We start from the raw sequence: 21,157 nt of genomic DNA, 5'->3' as shown, positions 1-21,157 counted from the left end.
GCGGTGGGGGGGGGGGGGGGGGCGCGGCGCTGTGAGGGGGGCGGGCGGTGCCCGGGGCCGGCCGGTGGCGGGGGGGGCTCCTTTCTGGCGGGCCCGGCCCGGGGCGGCCGGTCTGTGGCGATAGGAGCCGGAGGGAGGTCCCCGCCTGGGGCCGGTGAGGGGAGTGCGGCGCCCGCCCTGGGTCTGGGCCTGCTGAGAAACCGGGGCCCGGCGGGGGCGGCCCCGGGGCTGCGATCCCGGCCCTGGGGGCGGCGGCCCTTCCTGTGTGTGCGCGTCCCCTGCGCGCCCCCGCGGCTGCTGACGGGATCCCCGCGGTCTGGGGCTGCGGTGACACCGTCCCTGCCTCGCCCGGTGTCGGCAGAGGTGTGTTACCCCTCCCGCTGCCCTCGGAGCTCCGGGGTGGCAGTGGGTTGCGCTGCTTAAAATTGTCCTGCCTGCCTGGTGTAGCTGTGCGAGTGCCCTAAACCCCGGGCTTAAAGGGGTGTGCTGCTGAAACCGCCTTCCTGACAAGGTACCTCACAAAATGTCACTTTCTCGGTGTAAGTAATTTGCATCCAAAGTTAGTGGTGTAGCTTTTTCTTTGCCCGTATTTGTATTTTTTAAAATGGTGGTTAAAACTGCTAATCACTTTGGCAGACATCAGACGTACAGACACATGGACCACTGAACAGCTTCAGGGCTGTGTGCTCCATCTAACTTTTTCTTGTTGTTAGAAAGGGGAAGGCCTTTTCTAGTGAGGGGGTGCATATGCCTCGCCTTGCTTTTGCAATATAAAAACACCACTAAGTCTTATGAGTAAGTGTCATTTTTGTGGAATAAGAAGTAGAAGGTCGTCATTTTGTAACATCCTTTTGTCTTAACAAATAATACTCTTGCCTAAGACAGTCTTGCAACTTCTGTCGCTGTGGACTGTAGTTCATGTACCTGTTGCTGATGCTGTTGAAGTTGTGTGTAAACACAAATTATTCTGTTGATTCTAGTCTAACATTTCTGATGACGTTTTGTCAGCAGCACATCAAGCTATTAATGAAGCGACCTCCTTGGTAGCTCTCTTCACGCTATCCTCTTGGCTTCAAAACTATAAAATAGTCTGTTTTCCAGCAACTCTGCACTTGTCTTCATCTTGCATTTGCAACAGAGATGGAAGAAGACATTTGTAAGGATGAGCTTTCTTTCCCATTTGCAGGGGTCTGTAACGAAGCGGTAACATTTGATCCTCAGCCTGTGATGGGGCTGGGTTATAGAGAGAACTGTAAGAACCTGAGTTTCTCTTTTACTGCACAATGACTTTAGAACATCCTTTTAGCACTTAGAACTTGGTCTTCTTTGCAAAGGCTTCCTTGAATTCTGTAGCAGTAAATGCCACATAAACACTTCTTTGAATAATGTCACAGCCAGACTACGTTAAGGAACTTGTTTTGGGAATCTTTAAGCTGAGCAGTTTATTCCTAACAGTATTCCAGTCCCATCATCCCCAGCCTGGACAGATGACCTAATAATGATAAAAAACTGAAACAAACCCCAGGTTTGGTTTTCATTTGCAGACTCCTGGAGCCCTTCCTGCTTAGGGATGGCGACATTTGAACTGTAAGAAGGACACTAGGATTTTCAAAAGGCCTTAAACTCCTAAAGTGTTAAAGGAGAGGTAATTATTTGGCTGCTCAAAGAAGAGTAGACAAGAGGAAAAGCTCCCTTCTTCCTTATTGCTCTACCAAAAATAGAAATATGAGTCACTTCAGTGCTGAAGCTTAGTAGTGTGGGTGTCTGCATATATTGTCACAATAACCTAATTTCTTAGTAATTTAAGACTAGCTAATCCCATAGCGATGGGGAGATGGGAGGAGTGATCTAATAAGTCTCTCCCAGTTGTAACTTCCATGAGTGACCGTGATAAAGCCAACATCTGCAGTGTTTCTGAAACGGGCTTCCCTTACTCTGTTTTGAGTGATACAATATTTTTCTATTGGATGCTTTTGTCAATTTTTGTTTTTAAATTAAAGAATAAAGAAACAGTATAACCCCCAAAGCGGAAGGGCCATATTGCATGATGTTCTCCGTTGTTTTAAAACAGAATACTCTGTTTTAAAACAGAGTAAAACAGTTCTGTTTTAAAAGGGAACTCTTCAGGTTCCTAATTTCAAGCTGGCACAGTCCTGATTTCAGGTACTTTTCTAATGCTTTCAGAAGGACCTTAAAGTGCTTTACAGAACTGAACAGACAAAGCACCATAACAAGTTACCATACTTGAAAGTCTGTGTATAAATTGCTGACAAGTTTCTCTTTCATCACTGCTGTAGTCTAAAGCTAGTTTGGAAACTGAGGTGTATTTTGGTGTTGAAACACTTGGCTTATTCATTTCGTCTCCTTTAGTGGACTGAAGTGCTTGGCTGTAGGTCCCCGTGAGTGGTCGCAGGATTCCATGCTCTCTTAGGGCTTTAGACAATTTAGTGTTGCAGTTTCTGGATCTTAGGCCCCAAATCCTGCAGACCTCTTTATGTCAGCATGTGGCATCTTCCAGGACAATCATTCATGTAACCCTTCCTTTTTCTTTGGTTTTAGAAAAGCAAAGGAAATTCACTGTAACCTCTCTGGGACTGTCGGCAAATAGTACTTTTACTGTCGGAAGAGGCACAACCGAGGGCTACAGTAATAATTCTGTAATAATTCATTTACTTTTTTAAAAAAATAATATCTGAGTTGCCTTCAGTCAGTGGCTCTTTGACAGCACATCTTAAAATGCCATGTGAACTTCCCTCCCGTGGAAGGAAGGGTACCTGGTCCTGCCGTGATTCCCACCCCTGGCAGCCCCTCCCCAGCTCTCTCCTGCAGAGGAGCTGCCAAGCTGCAGCTGAACTGTGTGATCCCACTGGGAAACACTGGGCTCCAAAGCTGCTCCTGTAACCTGGAATTGAATGAGTAACAGTAATCTTCCTGCATGATTTTTCTCATTTGGCTTGGGGATTGCGATGACTGAGACCTTCCTGTCTCTCTGTGTTACTGGCTGTACGGGGAATATCGCAGTGAATCGCATTCCCCGGTTCTGGTGTATTGTCTCCAGTTCAAAACGTAGATATTCCCAAGACATTAAAGGCAGCCCACATCTTAGTCACGAGGTGAGCCCCGCGGAGAAGCTGTAGTGATGCTACAGGAAATGCAGTGTCTGTGTTTGATTGCACTCCGTTTGGGTGACGCTGGTATTAACCCAAGTAAAACTTTACGGTGCCCTCTTATTTCAGAACAGTTCCAGCATCCCTCTCTGTCTCTCCTGGAATTGCAATATTGGGTTAGAAAACAGTCGCTGGAAAAACAATTGTATAGATACACGCTGCAGCTACCAGAAACAGATCAGTTCTCATCCCGTACAGTGTTATTTTATGTAGAGAGAAATGTTTCCATTGAAATTAGCTTTCTAATTACCCCAGTGACTATACTGCACGAGGTGGCAGCTTATCAGTGCTGGCATTTCAACACAGTGTGCTCTTCTGTGTTTGACTGACAGCAAGCTAAGGAGTCATGCACTGAGACGGGGGAGGTAAAAGGCATATAGTTCATTTAAAAGCATTTCTTTCAGTATGTTTACTAATATTTCTATAATCTGTATACTCGTTAACCACTCTCTCCGTGTGTTTAAATATGTAAACAAGAACTTTTTGCACTTAATTGATTACAACATCTTGAACAGGGTGAAGTTTTCCCTGTGAGTATTTTGGGCTGGGAGAGTAGGGTTTTGTGTGTGTTTTCTTCGCCGTTTGGCTAACGGCTGTACTGCTGGGACAGCCCAGTGTCCTGGGGCTGTGACTCGGCTGGTAGTGACTATATGTAAAATAAGAGGGTTAATTTGTTTCCTTTCTACATTGAAGGGTGCAGAGGTGGGTCTTGGGGTCATTTTTCCTTTGTATGTGTGAGTTCAGTGAATAGGAACCCTGAGGATGCTGCCAAACACACACACACACCCCTCATAAGGTACTGGTCTGTAAAGCAGAGGAGGTGTGTGACACCTTTTGTTGTTGTTGGGTTTTGGTCAGTTGAAAGGGTTTGTGTTTGGTTGGTTGTGTGTTGTTGTGGGGTTTTTTTTTTGGTTATTGGTTGGTTGTTTTTTTTTAATGGTCCTACTTGGAATGAAACTCTTGAAGTATTAAAAAGCAATCTCAAATTGTCTACATTGTTTTTCTCAAACTGTGGAGTTTTAAAACTAATAGTGTTGCCAAGATCAAGTTTATTATGTGGTTTTGTATTGTTATGTGAGAACATTGATTTTTTATTTATTTATTTATTTATTTTTATTTTTTATTTCTGGCTTATAAAAACCAACCAAACAAAAAGATGTCTCCAGCTGTATTGTTTGTTCTGACATCTTAACTTGCAGCGAGATACGAGCCGTGGAGGACGTGTATTCAGTGCTGCTCGCTCTTCAGGGAGCATGTGCAGTTTTTTAATTGAGCTTATATTAAGCTAATCGTACACAAACCACAGCCAGTTAGCTCCTGTCTTGGGAGTGGCATTGCTGGCTGTTTGTGAACCATTAACACCAGGAATGCCTCAAACACTCTCTTGCAGTGTGAGCTTTTTTGCCATTGCTCCACAGCGAACCAGCCTGGTCTGGTGTGGGCCACCTGGCCATGGGCAAACAGTTTGGAGACCTGATGTTTAGAGCAAAGGCTTCCTTCCCCCACCCATCCTGTGATTTTTGGGTATTGAGGTTGGGGAAGGGGTACATTTAGACATAGTTCCTTGATTTTTACTGGGGGGGGGTGTGTGTGTTCAAATCATTGCAGTCACTGCTGCGCATGAGAATAAAACCAGGCTAATTTGAATATCTTTGTTCCAGTACCTCAAAGATCTTAACTGGCTTTTTGATATAGTGCATATAAATTGTGTAGCAACTGATCTTCTGTCAGTCTGCCTCCAGCGACTGTAGCTGCTTCTTAATGACTTGTAATTGATCTAACTTCACACTGGCGTTTCTTTATATTAGTAACAGCACTCACCCATTAGTGAGCAAAACAGCAGGACAGGATACTGGTGGTTTGATGGATTCCACTAAAAAGGCACGTGCGTAATTCTGTACTTAAAAGTAACTAAAAATAATTTTCCAGAGTATTTTAATTTGGCTTTTGAATCATTCCCTGGTTTAGATTTAAGCTATTGGCAGCTGACAGTAGCAGACTCTCATTAGAGCAGTCTTAAAAACTGTGTTTGAGAAGCTCTCTGCTGTGGAAACACGGGCAGTGGATCATATTTGTGTAGTCGTAATCACAGTGTAAGCTCAGATGTAGTAAGAAAGGAGGGGTTTGCTTCGTAACGTCTGTTGGGCCATAAAAGTTAAAATGCAGGTTTCCTTCCCTCTGTAGCGCATGGCATAGGACACAGATGGGTTGGGAACTGCTCTCCTTTCCTTCCATTGTTTCTCATCTGTCTGAAGAGAATACGGAGAACTTCCTGCTTCCAGTAGAGGCCAGGGCAGAGGACAACTTCTCTACGCGGTTTTCACTTGCGATCACTAACAGAGCCTGCAAGTGGTCTTTGGCTTGAGTTTAACAGTGCAGTTACTGAGTAATGCTCTCTTAACCCTCTGGCTCTTGCTTAGTTCCTGAGCATATCTCACAATTACAATATATGTGTATATATATGTGCTTTTTACTACAGGATGCTTTGCATGCGGAATGGAAAATGGATTCCGAGTTTATAATGCAGATCCACTCAAAGAAAAAGAGAAACAAGGTAAAATGCTTACTTCTTATACCGTGCTAGTTCTGTGTTGGAAACTCAGCCTTCTCATTTGTTCTCTGCAAGATTCTTGCTTAGCTTTCACCATTCCATCACTGGAGGGCTTTGAATAAAGGGCCTTGAGGAAGGAAGTCCATGCTGGTCCCAAAGGGACTCTCACTTGTGCCACTGCCTGGTCAGATCTCTGTATGCTGTTAATTCACACAAAGCTGGCTGAAGATGGATTTGTCTCACCTTCTGGCAGAGCCTGAATTGTGTGAGCTGTTGCTGATGTCTGTGGTCCAGAATAGGTGATAAGTTGCCTGGTTGTTCACAAGTGGGAGAAGAGTTGCTCACTGCAGTGGTGTTACATACCATCAAGAGAAGTTGTTCTGTGCTTGCGCAGCGATCTGGATGCTCTAGTGCAGCAACAGAACTGCTGGAGATCTGCACACAACATTTCTCATACACTTAGAGTATTGCTTGCAAGAGCACTGTGAGCTCAGACCTCTAATACTCCAAATTTTATATTCTCTCTGTGCTTAAAAAAACTGGGAGAATCTTAAGGTGTTAAACCTAATACTGTGAAACAGAAATGACTGTGTGAGCTGTACTAACAGGTAGTAGGGCTTTTTATCAGGAACCAAACGGAACTGAGTCAAAATAAGGGAAAATGAAACCCAGCCATGTGATTCTAACCCAAATATAGGAAGAAAGCTGCCATGCTTAACAGGTTTCCCAGCACGTCCAGCCTGTGGTGATAGAAAGGATTTAATAAGAACAAAAATCTATTTAAAATAGCAATTCCTATGAAACCAGAAACCAGGCACACTTTCACTTTCTAGTGCTGTAAGAGATTTCAGTCCCTGGTCGTGTGGCCAAAGCTGACAAATTGTTTTCTATTCTTAATAGTAAATTCTGCCATAAGCAACGTGTCTTGGGAGTATCCTCTGGGATAGCGTGCTGCAGGGATCAGAACTCAGGCTGAAGTCCTGTTGAGTTCCTTGTCCAAACTGTCCCTTGCAGTAGCTCTGGATGGACTGCCAGTGATGTTTCTGATGAGCCAGATTGCCTTTCCCCTGTGGATCCGAGAGGTCAGGCTGCACTGGCTGCAGAGGCACACAGAGAAATCTTGTTCATCTTTCAAGTATATTTAAACCTACCTGAGAGAGTCTCAGTTGGAGCTTGTCTGTCTGATTGACTGATGTCTGTAACCCAGTGTGAAACCAAGTCTTAACTATTAAACTTTGGCTTCTCTGTCTGACATCCAGGAGCTCCATGGAGTTCCCCATCCAGACATCACCTGTCAGAAATGTAAAGATAATGGTTAGAGCGTCTGTTCTAACAGATAGAGAACACATTGCCCTTTCTTAAATTATCTCAGCTGTCAGAAATGTAAAGATAATGGTTAGAGCATCTGTTCTAAGAGATAGAGAACATGTTGCGCTTTCTTAAATTCTCATGTTATCATTCATAAATATTTTGAGGCTTTTTACTGTGGTGATAATACCTCATCATATCAAAACGTGCTCTCACGCGTTTAAAACGCTTTATTGGAGTTAAGAGGAGGACCTGGTGTGGAAGGAGGGGATGTCCAAATAGAGCTGTTGAGGCAGGAAACGTGGCAGTCAGAAGTGTTAAAGAAGCCACAGACACTTGTATGAAATCCCAGGCTTTACTGCTCCAGTGTGACTCTTTCCAGGCATCTCCCTTCAGCGTTGTGTAGTCAATTCCCAACATAAATTCCTCAGTGCAGTGCTCCTTAATGTCTGACTGCATCTCCCTTCTCCTGTCCTTCATCTCTCCATTGTAGTGCTTCCTCCCAGCTCCTCAGACATTTTTCCTGTTTTCTCCCATCCCCATTTCTATAGACCTTGTGAAATTGCAGCTTTCCCTGTAGCTTTGAAATGGTTTATTAGTTTTATGCACCTTTCCTGCCTCAGCCTGCCAGTGTGCGTGGGGGTTGGACAGTCTTTAAGGAGAAGCTTGTTTTTAACTCTGCTCATTTACCTTGAAGGCCACAGTTACAGCCTCTCTCCTGACGGTTCAGTTCCTCTCCCCAGCAGAATCCTGAGCATCCCTCTAAGCTGTGTAACCAAAGCCAAACCCCCACTTAAATGTCATCAAATAGAAAAATTCCTTTATTATAAAATTATCCCCTGGTTGATATTTTGCTCCTCCACTTGCACCATAAGCATGGCATCTTATCCGACTTCCTCTGCAGCTGAGATTCTTAAAAAGAAAAAAATCCTTTTCCTTGCTCTATAAATGGGACACTGTCTGTCCCAGCTGATCCGTCCTGATCTGTCCCCGAGACCGGGGCTGGAGCTGCTCCCTGCTCCTTGCCTGTTCTGGCAGCTACTGGTGTGCTCCAGAGAACAGCACTGGAGTCCAGTTCAGTTACATAGATGCACGTTTTGCCACCTTTCCTCAAATCCATCAAGTTTATAAAGACAATTTCCCTTGCAAATAAAAAGGTTCCTGACTATAAATACCATATTGGTATTTTTCTAAATACAGAGCATTAGCATAACAGAGCAACACTGGGCTTGAAGGGGGGGGTGTGTGTCTGTCTGTGTGAGGGGAATGAATTTGAGCAAACTGGACAGTCTAAAATATTTACAGACCCGCTGTAGGATAGAAATTATCAAGCTACTGTGATGATATCGCTTGATCTTTTCTCATGCGGCATGTCGTAATATATAACTTTAAAACCTTGCCATGTTTTTTCTATATGTGAAAATAAGGCCTCTCCCAACTGTGTGATGACAACAAGAGTCATCTTCATTGCTATAAAAAATTAAACAACTTTGCTGAGAATCCTAATCTTAAGCACAAAAAAAAAATAAGTAAAAAAAAAAAAAAAAGCCCAACTCCAAACGAGCAACTTTGCTGAGAATCCTAATCTTAAGCACAAAAAAAAAATCAGTAAAAAAAAAGCCTAACTCCAAAACCCCTACCCTTTTAGTCAGGATTTCTTGTCTGTCACCCATCTTCTTAGAAAGTTCTGTTTTTGAGGTCAGCCAGGGTAGGGAGATACTGTTCTTCTCAGGTGCCTGAGAGAAGTGCTAGACAGGGCAAACTTTTCATCTAACAGTGGTAAAAATGAGATCATGTTTTACCAGGTCCTGACACTTTCAAATAAAATATATTTGTCTTTCAGAATTTCTAGAAGGTGGTGTTGGCCATGTCGAAATGTTGTTCCGTTGCAACTACTTAGCACTAGTAGGTGGAGGAAAAAAGCCCAAGTACCCACCTAACAAAGGTGAGTCTTGAGAAATAGATCTGGTAAACGTTTGCCTGGTGTCTGTGTGAGACTGCCCAAAGAGCACCCAAACCAATGGCTTTGAGCTGGGCTCGGGCACTCTGAAGCCTGGATGCAGGGGATGTTGCAGCAGGTTTAAGTAAAGGTGGTGAAATGCCTTGTCCTGCTGCTGTTAGTGTCACCAGGCAGGTCCCTGCAGGGACCAGTCTCCGAGACCTGGTGACAAAGTCTGTCCTTCCCACAGGTAGCTTTGCAGAGAGACTCCGTGGCTCAGCAGCCTGGGGGGAAAAGGTCCTGGCTGGGAAATATACTGGTTTTGGGTGGGGTTTTTTTGACTGCTGCTTTATTTCTTTGATAACCCTCAGAGCAAAACAAAAAAGCTGATTGTATTTGGAAAAATTATTTTTATTGTCAGCTGCTGTGGTTTATGAGCTCCTACCTGCAGGAGTCATGGTGTGAAGGGCTGGGGTCCCTCCGTTGTAGCTGAACACCTTGTGGTGAGCAGGACAGCAGTCTGTAATGCTCAGCTGTCGGATGCTCCTCTTCAGTAGCCTTCTTGGAAACTAGAAGTTGGTCTCACGGAGACAATGTGGATCTTCAGCTATGCCTTGGTGATCTAACACAATCTCTGCTCTGTTGCAGTAATGATCTGGGATGACCTGAAGAAGAAGACTGTCATCGAGATAGAGTTTTCTACAGAAGTCAAAGCAGTTAAGCTGCGAAGAGACAGGTAGGTAACAACAAAGGTGTTCCAAATTCACAGCTTGGCTTTAGACACTGTTCTTATTCATTTCCAGCAGTTTGTAGAAAGAAAAAAGATCCTGCTTTAAGACCTCGATAAACAAAAGGAGCAACTCAAGGTAAAACAGACTTTTGGGGGCACACACCAGGTGTTAACAGCTCAAGTGTACTGGTATCTGACACTTTGGTGAAAAGCCTGTAAGACTTTCTGGCCACCCAATGCAGGGAAATGTTCTTGTGGCTGCTGCAGACTTTTTCCAGGTGTGGAGGAGTGTGAGAGGAATTCACGTGGATCTCTAGAGCAAGAGCATCTCTCAGCAGCTGGAGCCTGTGGGTGTGTGGGCGGAGGGGTTCTGCTGTCGCAGCGTTGGATAAAAGTGCTTTGCCGGCTCATCGCCGCGTGGTTTTTTTTGCAAGGCTGGGAGTCTGTGGTGGTGTGTGTGGGTGGGGAAGAACACGGCCATTAAATCAGTTGAATCAGTTGAAGCCTCTGCAGCTCTGAACTGAGACGTACGTCCCAGTTTCCCCCACCCCGAGTCACAGGACCTTCTTGTCTCTTTCAGAATCGTGGTTGTCTTGGACTCGATGATTAAAGTCTTCACCTTCACACACAATCCCCACCAGTTGCACGTCTTTGAAACCTGCTACAACCCTAAAGGTGAGTTGTCTGTGTGGGCTGGGGAGGGGAGGAGTTTATTCTGTTCCTGACATGCTATTTATCCTTATCTGCCTGAATTAGTTTCGTTTAGTAAGTTGTTAAACAGTTTACATACTGCACTATAGTCATGCCCTTTGGAGGTGCTTTTGGGTTTTATAAAATGGTTATTAAGATTTATTAATATTTGGCGTGGAAAAGCTTTTTCACGTACTTCTGTTATAGATTTGATTTCTGTGCTTTCTTCTGTAAAGAACCTGTAAATTTGATAGATTTTGTGCTGAAAGCTTAATTATGAACACAAACTATTGAAGTGCATCATTCCTCCTAATAGAGCTAGAACCGTCGAGCAAACTGTTCTCTGCAGTGTCAAAAAGAGCCTAATTAGCAAACTGATACTGTTCTCTTTAAATAGCAAGGTAGGGTTTTGTGTGGTGGAGAACAAGGGCTGGTGGCCATGCTTGATATCTCAGGAGGGTCAGCTTGTACATCAGGAAGGTGTTTTCACCACCAGGAGGTTCCTTAGGCCCAGAGTCCCCATCTTGGGAGGTTCTGAAGCAAAGGTTGGATGTGGTGGCTGTGTGGAGGACAGCCCAGCCCAGGCACAGGTTGGACATCCTGAGGTACCTTGGGGCTGCTGGGCGTGCGGTGGAAGGTGCAGCAGGAGGATGTTGTGTTCCTTGTGACACCCACCCCTTGCTCCGCCAGCTCTGGGCTGAGTTTGCAGGAATTTGTATCCACAGAGCACCCAGGAGAGATGCCATTTCCCTGAAATGTCTGCAGAAAGTTACCAAGAAAAAAAAAAGTGCCATAAGAACCAAGTCCAAACATGAATTAATACCAGTTGGTTTTACTGATGGATGAGAAACGAAACTATCACCTATTTATAAACTCTTACCTTTTTCAAGCTGCTAAGGAGACCTTTTTTTATTTATTGTTTTTAAATAACTTTGCTGTAACAGGCTGATGGAGCTGATCTCTGGAAATGCCCAGACTTTGGATAACCCCTACCAGACTTCTTTGAAACAGGAGAGAAAGTTAAAATTCTGCTACTCCCCTATTTCCCTGTGCTCAGCACTTAAGGACAGATCACGTTTTGGGATACTGCAATAGCCATTAAAATGAAATTCTGATTTGCTACACGTATGTTTGTTTATTCTGAAATTACTGATATTTTAGAAACTTGTGTTTGAAAGCTTTGTTAGGTTACAGAAACTATACAGTTATTCTCTCTCCTTTTTTTTTTTTGTCTTTTAGGTCTCTGTGTCCTTTGTCCAAATAGTAATAATTCCCTTCTTGCATTTCCTGGAACACACACTGGGCACGTGCAGATCGTGGATCTGGCTAATACAGAAAAGCCTCCTGTGGACATACCGGCCCACGAGGGAGTCTTGAGCTGTATAGCTCTGAACCTGCAGGGAACAAGAATTGCAACAGCATCAGAAAAAGGAAGAATCCTTTCCTCCTCTCTCTGACTGACTGTGTGTTCCAGTGTAGGAACTCCTTCTAAAATCTGAAGCTGCGTCCTTTTGTGGGAAAGACATGGAAATACTTCACTGGGAAGTCTGGCACTGCGATACACATTTGCAGTCTGTCTGTCTGTCTGTCCTGCTTCTCTAGGATCCCCAAACAACAATCCAAATGTAGTGCTTGTTTCAGCTGACTGTAGCAGTGACTCTTCAGTGATACTTGAATGAGATGTGGCCCTAGTAGTTCACATGTTCTTCAATAAATACTATTAATTTTAAAAATAAAGGGGGCAGGGGAAAGCTTATTTGCATTCTTTGACCTTTATTATTTTCTGCTTAAATTCACTTTAAAACCACTGGCTAAAGAAATATTTGCAAAGAGGTCTGTCATACTGGAGGAGCTGGTTCTGCTCTGGCTGAAGTCCTGACACAGACTGGGAGGGAGGTGACTGCCTCGTACACACACTGCAGAGGTTTTCCTGCAGAGCGTAAATGAGAAATTGATTCTTGCATTATTTACCAAATTCTGTGTGGTTGCGTGTTACTTAGGGCTAAAGAATGCAATAAGCTGACAAAAACCTGCACAGTATGAGCCCCCTCGGGCTGGGCTGGTGCAGAGAGGTAGAAAGAATGTGAAGTCTTAGACCTGCCTTCCCTGTGGGAGCTTCAGGGAAGGCTGCTCAGGAGCTTCATGTCCCAGAGGAGCTTCCAGCGTCCCCAGGAACCCGAGGGAGATGGGGAGGAGGCAAGTTGAGCACTCCCTACCTTCTTGCACTCCCCTGAAACCAGGATCTCAAGGACAAGCCAGATTAATCCAGCTGGTCTCTGTTTAGAATAGTTTCTGCTGCACAGCCTACAGCTCAGAAAGCTTATAAAAAGAAAACACACCCATAGTCTCTCTTAACTAAGCTTAATTATTGTACATCTTCTAAGCAAAGTTCTTGAATGCCAGCTCCGTTGTTAAATAGCGTAATAATCTGCGGGGTTTGTAGTGAGACATTCTTTTTTTTGTGTAGAGAGTAAATTCAAGCAGTGTTGTCAGACAGAAATGGGAGTAGGGGCAAACTGCTGCACTGACCATACACCTCAAGCTCCTGTCTTAAAACTAAGCTGATGTTTACCCCAATCTTTCTCCGTGGGCTCTGTTCTTTACTGGTGTGCAAGGGGAGAGATGTATTTGTTAACTGGGAGCAGGAGGATGTGCACAAACATACTCTTGTGTCCAACACCAGGGCCACACTAGTGCTTTATCCAAGGCACCATGGGTGAAACTTAATTGAGTAGCAAAGGAACAGGATTGTATACAAAAGCATTACAGCATTGTGATGGTGCAGGGGAGAAATTGATATTCTCCCTAAAAACCATCATTAAGAGTGGTTCTCTCAAACCTACTGAGATGAAAAGCCCGATTGTGTATGTTGGGGCACCTAAACACTGGTCAGACAGAGGGCCACACTAGTGCTTTATCCAAGGCACCATGGGTGAAACTTAATTGAGTAGCAAAGGAACAGGATTGTATACAAAAGCATTACAGCATTGTGATGGTGCAGGGGAGAAAGTGAAATTCTCCCTAAAAACCATCATGAAGAGTTGTTCTCTCAAACCTACTGAGATGAAAAACCCAATTGTGTATGTTGGGGCACCTAAACACTGGTCAGACAGACTTCTAGGATGCATTCATTTTAGGGTGTAAAGAGGCTCTGCCTTTCCTAATATGACACTTGATTCCTTTTCAAGGGGACCCTCATAAGAATATTTGATACTTCATCAGGGCATTTAATCCAGGAACTACGAAGAGGATCACAGGCAGCCAATATATACTGGTATGTTTAATTACTCCTGCTTTGTCTCCTGGTGGGTGGTGCTGTGCTGAGGCAGCCTAGACTTCTAGGATGCATTCATTTTAGGGTGTAAAGAGTCTCTGCCTTTCCTAATATGACACTTGATTCCTTTTCAAGGGGACCCTCATAAGAATATTTGATACTTCATCAGGGCATTTAATCCAGGAACTACGAAGAGGATCACAGGCAGCCAATATATACTGGTATGTTTAATTACTCCTGCTTTGTCTCCTGGTGGGTGGTGCTGTGCTGAGGCAGCCTGGGGCACAAGGCAGAACCCTGGGCAGAAGGAGGGGCAGAAGGGGGTCCTAGCACTGCTCGGTGTGGTGAGGAGAGGGCAGCAGCCACCAGCTGGGTGAGCCTGGCACAGGTTAGAGGGCTTGGGGCAAAAAATGTGGATATTGATAAGCTGCTTCTCTGCGGAGAACAAACAGTAGCTGGGGGGATACTTGGACTTCACACGGAGCCACGGGGGATGCAGTGATGCAGCCCAGCACTGCCCAGGGATGGGATGAGCTACCCGGAGGCGAGTGGAGTGTTAATTACAACAGAGTAGAGTGTTAATTACAACACAGCCCTGCTTCAGCTGCTGCAGGCGAGGAGCTGGGGAGGAGGATGGTGTACACCAGTAGATACTGCAACTCTCTGTGTTCTCTACAGTATCAACTTCAACCAGGATGCTTCCCTAATCTGCGTATCCAGCGACCACGGCACAGTACATATTTTTGCTGCAGAAGACCCTAAAAGAAATAAGCAGTCAAGGTAGGGTTTGAGCCTTTCTGGAGCCTTTGGGGAGGCCAAGGGGGGTGTGATGTGCCCTTTAAATAGTTTAAAAGACTGCTCTTGTCAAGCAGCAGCCAATACCTGCGCTGCTGGAGGTAGGGAGATGGATCTGCTGTGACTGAGTGAAGCTGCAGATTTAGGACTAACAGGAACTGCCACGTTTCTGCTGTCCCTCGTGGGGCTGTACAGTTCCAGCAGAAACATAGGATGGGGCTTTAATGGCTCTCTCTTAGCATGACCAGACTTTGTGGACACTCCACATTAAGCAGTCTCTACTGAAAATCAATCCTTTCAGCAGTTTTTGCAGTCACAATAAAGCCAGAAAGGTGGCTGTAGGGTCCCCCTTCCCTAGAAGGGAAATAGTACATATTACCTGATTATTAGTAGAAGAAAATAAAAAGCCAATCAAAAATAGCAGTTAGTGTGACCCCTGCAACTTGTTTAAACGTGCCACACGTTCTAAATCGACTCTCATCAACACCTCACTAAGTTGTTATGCCTCTTTTTTTTTTTTTTTTTCTCTTTCAGTTTGGCCTCTGCCAGCTTCCTCCCCAAATACTTCAGTTCCAAATGGAGTTTTTCCAAATTTCAGGTTCCCTCAGGCTCTCCGTGCATTTGTGCCTTTGGAACAGAGCCAAACGCCGTCATAGGTGAGTACTGGAAGCTTCCTTGGGTTGTGTCTGGAGAACCAGGTCTTGCACTGCCCTGGCTGAGCTGGGGGAGCGCTGAGATGGGACACGGTCTCTGTCCCTGTTGGCCAAGGCCAGGAGTTGTTGCTGCTTTTCCCTGGGGGTGAGATCAGGCCGTGCCTGGAAGGTGCGGTACGGGGCTGACTGGCACCACACGGGGACCAGCCTCCCTCAGGTTCCTCCAGAGCATCCCTCTGGCTGTTCCCTTGGCTCCAGAGCTCAGTTGAAGCTGTAGCTGAAGGACCAGAGTGGAACCCAACCTCTGGAACAGCCCAACTTACCCTGACTGTGTTTGTGTTTCAGCGATATGTGCCGATGGCAGCTACTACAAGTTCTTATTCAACCAAAAAGGGGAATGCTCAAGGGACGTCTATGCTCAGTTTCTAGAAATGACGGACGACAAGCTCTGACTGAGCTGAGGGAGCGCGTGGGTCAAAGCACTGCCTCGGCTATTCCACACCTTTGGAAGGACAGTATATGAATGTCCAATACTGATCAAGAAGTTTAGCAGACCTCACTGAGAAGCCTGGCCCAACGTGATCAGAACAAGCTCTGAAGTAATGGACTACGTATGTTTATTCTCATTTCTGCAAGTATTCATCATTAAAAATCTCTTTGGGTTACTGTCATCAACTCAAGTTTTCAAGATGTGGCTTTCAACAAGCTTGTGCCTATTGGGTTTCTCTTAATCTAAACTGTGAAATGACTTCAGATTAAACACCAGTGCCTGCCGCACGGACCGATCCGCAGGGGGCCACACCAGTGTACAGCCGGCCTTAGGAAAAGGGATGTGAAAACAGAAGATTTTAGGCATTGCTTTACTTCCACGGAGTGGCTGGGAGTGGGAGGGAATACTCTGGCTCACACCAATAACCTCCCCGGGGTGGCTGGGAGCAGGAGTGCTGCCTCCCCCCTCCCCAGCACGGCTGGGAGCGGGAGGAGAGGAGAAGCGCGGAGCCACAGGAGACTGTAGCTCGAACCACACTCATCCTCCCAGCTGGTGCGGGGGCTGGGGGTGCCATGGCCACAGGCTGCTGCTCACCTACCCCTACCCACGGTGATTGAGCGATCAGCGCTAATTGTCAAAGGTGCCAAACTGCAGACAGCAGCCAAAGGCACAGTGGGGCACTGGCTGAGCCAGCTCAGCTCTGGAGGGGGCGCAGGGCAGGCAGCCGGGGGCACGGGGAGCTCCTGGATGTGTAGAGGAGATTCCTTCTGTAAGGAAAGAGCCATTCCAGGTTTAACAGCCACCCTGGGCAGCGGAGGGACAGCCCTACCGCCCGCTGCTACAACCGCTCCGCTGCAGCTGGAGGGCTGACAGGCCACTTCACACCCAGCACAGCAAAGCAAGGAGGTGGCACCACACGTACATCTCTGCAACGGCTTTAAACTTGCAAACTTTTCTTTTTTTTTTACTTTATTTGAGATGTTGCATACTAAATCCTGTTGGCCTAGGGACAGTTAGGTTAGACTAAACCCACTGACTTGGAAGCTCTTTTGTATGGCAATTAATATTTACTGCTAAGCTAAGGCACGAGATACAGACCTAGAAACTGAAATAGACACAAGCTCTCCCTTCATAGCACTAAATACCCCGGGGAGGGACGTCTTGCTCTTCTGAAATCTAATTCCACAGATGCTTCCCATCTGACACGCCCGTTCACTCTACGATTTAGCTGCAAACTCTCTAAATTTGACAAGTTTCTTTTAGTGTCACGTAACATACTAAGGACTAACTCCTACGCAGATTTTGATGTCGAGGTTGCATGTTGCTTTTATGTGTATTTAATCACACAAATTGTTTTGCACACTTATTTGTAATATGTTATTTCTTTTAAATAAAAGTGACTAATTTTGCTGTATTCACTGGTGATCACCGCCCAGAGTCCTACTGCCATGGGTTTTGGGGAGGAACTTACCTGAGGAAACAGTGTTGGTGGCTGAAGGCCAGAGACTGAATGGTCTCACACAGGAGGGGACTCTGCTCGTTACAGCCCGGGAGGTGTAGGTTGGTATTTACACCAAAACAAGTCCCATTTCCAGTGCAAACCAGCTCTTGTTCAGCAGCAGCAGTCGGCTGCGCTCCCTTTAAATAGCAAGGAAACTACTTTAACTAAAACACTAAGCTTTCTGCACAGCGTTTGGAAGGTTTTACGTATCTTAATCTGCTAAATCACCCTCCTCCCCACTGAAGTTATCCTTGAGTTGACCAGCCAGATCACAGCATATTTCTCAATTAAAATTCTACTGAACTTGTAAAACTTCCCCTAAAAAGTGGCTCTAGTGTGACACTAAGAATGAAAATAACAATAATGATGTTCATTATATTCCTAGTTGTGCTAAGAATGAAAATAACACTAACTACCCCTGCAGCCACCAGTCTGTGCTAATGGTGGCATCCATTAATACACACCTAAATATATTTAGTCTCAAATTCCTTATTTTACTACTTGTGCATCTTTAAGTACACGGGCTTTTTTACAGAAATTAGGTAAATGAATGACTCTTCCCAGCTGGTGCTGGCTCTAGGTTGCTCTGCCAGGGCTCCATCACGTCCCCTCCTGCTGTACTGCTTCACGGAGGTAATTTTAATCAAAATTTGGGTTAAGTGGGATAGTGGATAAATACAACTCCACAATCAAATGGAACCGGATTTTAGTCAAGTCATTTTTTGGGAAAATAAACAGTAAATGTTTTTCTAGCCCACGTACTTAGGTAAATGAATGACTCTTCCCAGCTGGTGCTGGCTCTAGGTTGCTCTGCCAGGGCTCCATCACGTCCCCTCCTGCTGTACTGCTTCACAGAGGTAATTTTAACCAAAATTGGGGTTAAGTGGGATAGTGGATAAATACATCTCCACAATCAAATGGAACCGGATTTTAGTCAAGTCATTTTTTGGGAAAATAAACAGTAAATGTTTTTCTAGCCCATGTACCCACCGTGTTGGTTTATTTAGGAGGCTGCTGTGTCCGGGCGAGCAGCAGTAACGCTCCCCACACTTTGGGCCTCACACGAAGGCCCGGCTCCTCCTGGGCAGGACGGGGAAGAACCGCTTGGCTCCGAGCGGCGTCGCGCTCACCACGGCGAGGGTTCGGAGCCCTGGAAACCCACCAGTCCCCCAGTGCAAAATTTGCACAGTAGGTCTAAAATATGACTATTCCTGAAAAGCAATGTATTTCCAGCAGCATCAGCTATGTAAGTTACGGATTATTAACTTCTATTGTATTTAAAAATAACTAAACACCTTCTCTCCCCCTATTTTACCATCTCTTTCCGCAGCGCTTGTGTCACAGTTCAAAATCCTGAAAGGAAAACTCAAAGATTAGTCGCAGGGCAATGAATCCAATCTTAATTCCAGGTGTTCGCCAGGAGGAGCAACAGAACTCGCTGTATTTCTTTCAGAACCTTTAAGTATTCACATTAAAGTAGAAAACACAAGATTAATCAGTAAAATTAGAAAATAGGAGACCCAAGACTAGTTCTTCCATGTGTGGGCCAACAGGGACCGAAACACAGAGGCTACGGAACAACTGACACTTCGGAAAGACAGCCCTGTTTTGGGGTCACACACAGTGAATCCCCCTCTGTCTTAACAACCCCTTTCAATACAGCCATTTTTCTGCAGGGTTTGGTTGGTTTTTTTTCTTCTTTCCCAAAGGTTGTATTTGTTTAAACAAGCCAATGCCTCCGGTCTGGTCTGTAAGAGATCCTGTGGAATCCCACACAATAGTCCATTCTTTCTGGTAAAGGAACAGGTTACGCTCTTTCAGCTTCAAACACTCCAGCCCCGTACAGCAGCGTCGCACCCGCCTCTGATTTCTCCCCCACTCTTGGAAGCATCGCCATGAAAACCAGAGCCAGCATCCTCACAAGTTTTCCTAGGACTTTAGACAAAAGCAGTTCTCCAACTCTGATCAAAAACACAAGGAACAAAACTAACACATCAAAAAAAGGATCAGAAACCAAACCACCATTAATGACAATTATTCCAGAAAGTGCACATCTCATTAAACTTATAACAAAAATACTGCTCTGTTAGTGCTGCAGTCTGTGCTAAGGCAATACATTTGTGGCCAATGGGTGTTTAAAATCAAATCAGTGAACTAATGCAATCGCTGGTAACACACCTGAAATCAGCCCCAAATACCAACACAACTTCTAGAAGAACAAAACTCTCTGATACAAAAAATAATTCTTAAGTCAAAAGTCTGGCTTGATTCATAGTTAGGAAAGAAAACAAGTAGAAGCAGGAGTAAATCTTGTTTTCAGCTGCCAGTCCACGAGTAAGACCAAGAGGAACCCGATGGTTAAAAGCAGCCCAGGTACTTACTGACTTCAGACATTGCCTTTATCAATCCATCTTGTGTCAGACACACTGTAGGATTCTTAGTAAAAATGTTAAACTACATAGTTAAGACGTGTATAGAAAGGGCTCAATGAGGTTAGTAGAAAGCAGCACTCCATTTAGTGTGATTATACATATATAAAAAAATTATGTATTTTTAGATAAGTATCTATCACACACGCAGATATACATATATAAAAAAATCCCATGCTATATAAAACCACAACTCAACCTGTATTAATGACTACCAACTCCTCAAAATTTACCTTTTGGGGGAAAAATTAAATCAAGATACAAAACATAGATCTGAACACAGACTGCTGAAACTTCAAGTTCCATTTTTGGATTTAAGTAATGAACTTTTTAAAATGAAGTCATATTGTAACAACCATGCAAGCAAAGGCAAAGGCCTCCCAGTTTTGCCTCCTGCACAGCAACCTGTGCCGCCGAGTGGTGTGTGAAGCAGAACTGCTTTTGTATCTTTGGGGATTAGCACGGCACAGGTACAACTAAAAATGGCATCATTGGGGTCAAGATGTTACACCGTGGGCAGGGGGAGGCAGCAGCTCAGAACAGACCATCAAGAGGAATGAGACTTTCATGCCGCTCCATCCCCAGTCCCCCCTGCTCTGAGACTCCTGGTTTTGCTGGCTGACTCCATACCCTACAGCTGCTCTCACACTGGCTGGCAGGAGGGCAGGGCTCTCCTGTCCACCCCCCCCCCGGGGGCCGTGCTGCGCCTTCCCGAGCCTGTGGGGACACAGGGACACTGCCACAGCAGCGGGATCAAACCCAAAGCTGGGGTGAGGGCAGGGAGAGGGATCTCATGCAAGGACAGAACACGCTGGCAGAGATGAACGCTTCCATCACCAGAAGCAAACACACGCTTAGGTCTTCCATGTGTTCGAATTCGGAGTCTTTTTCAAAGTCATTCTCAACTTTACCCAAAAGCAGGCTCTTAACAGAGAGAACAGCAAACAGGCAGCCTAGGGGTACAAAAGGAAATAACGCCACGCATCATAAAACACAAAAGGTCACCAGAAAGCTTCCATCGGTTCCTAAAGAGAGGTCAAATCTGTAGGTACATGGATCACCTGGAGACACTTTCCATTTGCAGAAGAAAGACGACATTGACCGCGGGAGTCCAGGATGATGGGCACCGAAGGCCAAGGTAAGAAAGGTCAGGAGCACCACCTCAGAAGCAGCCACGTGACAGGAGCCTCGTTCAGCCTCTGCTGTCACAAGTGGGGGCACAGAAATACACAGACAGACCAGGGAGCAGCTCTGGTTCAACAGCCCCACGACTCACTTCAGTAAAGCCCAACACGTGAGACTGAGGAGTCTCCACCAGTCAGAAGCCATGGAGACCATCCTGTACCAGCATCCTTCTGCATGGCTGCAAGCACGGGTACCCACACAGTATTTTTAAGACCATAAGCAGTTTTCTCACATCACACAGCTTTTTCCAAAGGGTTTCTCCATCTGAAGGAAGGTGTGTTCTTGTGCTGAATTCCACACGTGCCAAACAGAGTAGAACATCACCACGGTACGGCATCGGGACCCGGGCCACGTTCCCTGCGGCACGGCCAACGTCAACTGGATTGATCACCCCAAAAACGTACATAAATATTTCAAACACGCTTGTGGAGTAATTTCAACTTAG

General features: G+C 45.3%; 1 protein-coding gene across 1 annotated transcript; it reads left to right on the top strand.

Annotated features, from left to right (window-relative positions):
• The first annotated feature begins 5,148 nt into the window (after positions 1 to 5,148).
• WDR45B (WD repeat domain 45B) lies at positions 5,149 to 17,011 on the top strand. The gene is made up of 9 exons (XM_014951292.1): positions 5,149 to 5,721; positions 8,870 to 8,971; positions 9,614 to 9,701; positions 10,276 to 10,370; positions 11,625 to 11,815; positions 13,574 to 13,659; positions 14,338 to 14,439; positions 14,989 to 15,110; positions 15,453 to 17,011. Exons 1-9 carry the CDS (start codon positions 5,664 to 5,666, stop codon positions 15,557 to 15,559), a joined length of 951 nt encoding a protein of 316 aa, XP_014806778.1. The 5' UTR covers positions 5,149 to 5,663; the 3' UTR covers positions 15,560 to 17,011.
• Positions 17,012 to 21,157: the final 4,146 nt, after the last annotated feature.

This window comes from Calidris pugnax, unplaced genomic scaffold (genome assembly GCF_001431845.1).
Source record: "Calidris pugnax isolate Ruff unplaced genomic scaffold, ASM143184v1 scaffold9, whole genome shotgun sequence".
NCBI classification, from domain to species: domain Eukaryota; kingdom Metazoa; phylum Chordata; class Aves; order Charadriiformes; family Scolopacidae; genus Calidris; species Calidris pugnax.
Note: the sequence above shows the minus strand (reverse complement) of the source record. Positions and strands in the feature narration are given on the sequence as shown.

Excerpts from the sequence above, each read along its gene's own strand:
- WDR45B (XM_014951292.1), top strand. The coding sequence starts at position 5,664 with ATGGAAAATGGATTCCGAGTTTATAATGCAGATCCACTCAAAGAAAAA. Across the intron at positions 8,972-9,613 it reads CAAGTACCCACCTAACAAAG|TAATGATCTGGGATGACCTG; the intron begins GTGAGTCTTGAG and ends GCTCTGTTGCAG. Across the intron at positions 15,111-15,452 it reads AGAGCCAAACGCCGTCATAG|CGATATGTGCCGATGGCAGC; the intron begins GTGAGTACTGGA and ends TTTGTGTTTCAG.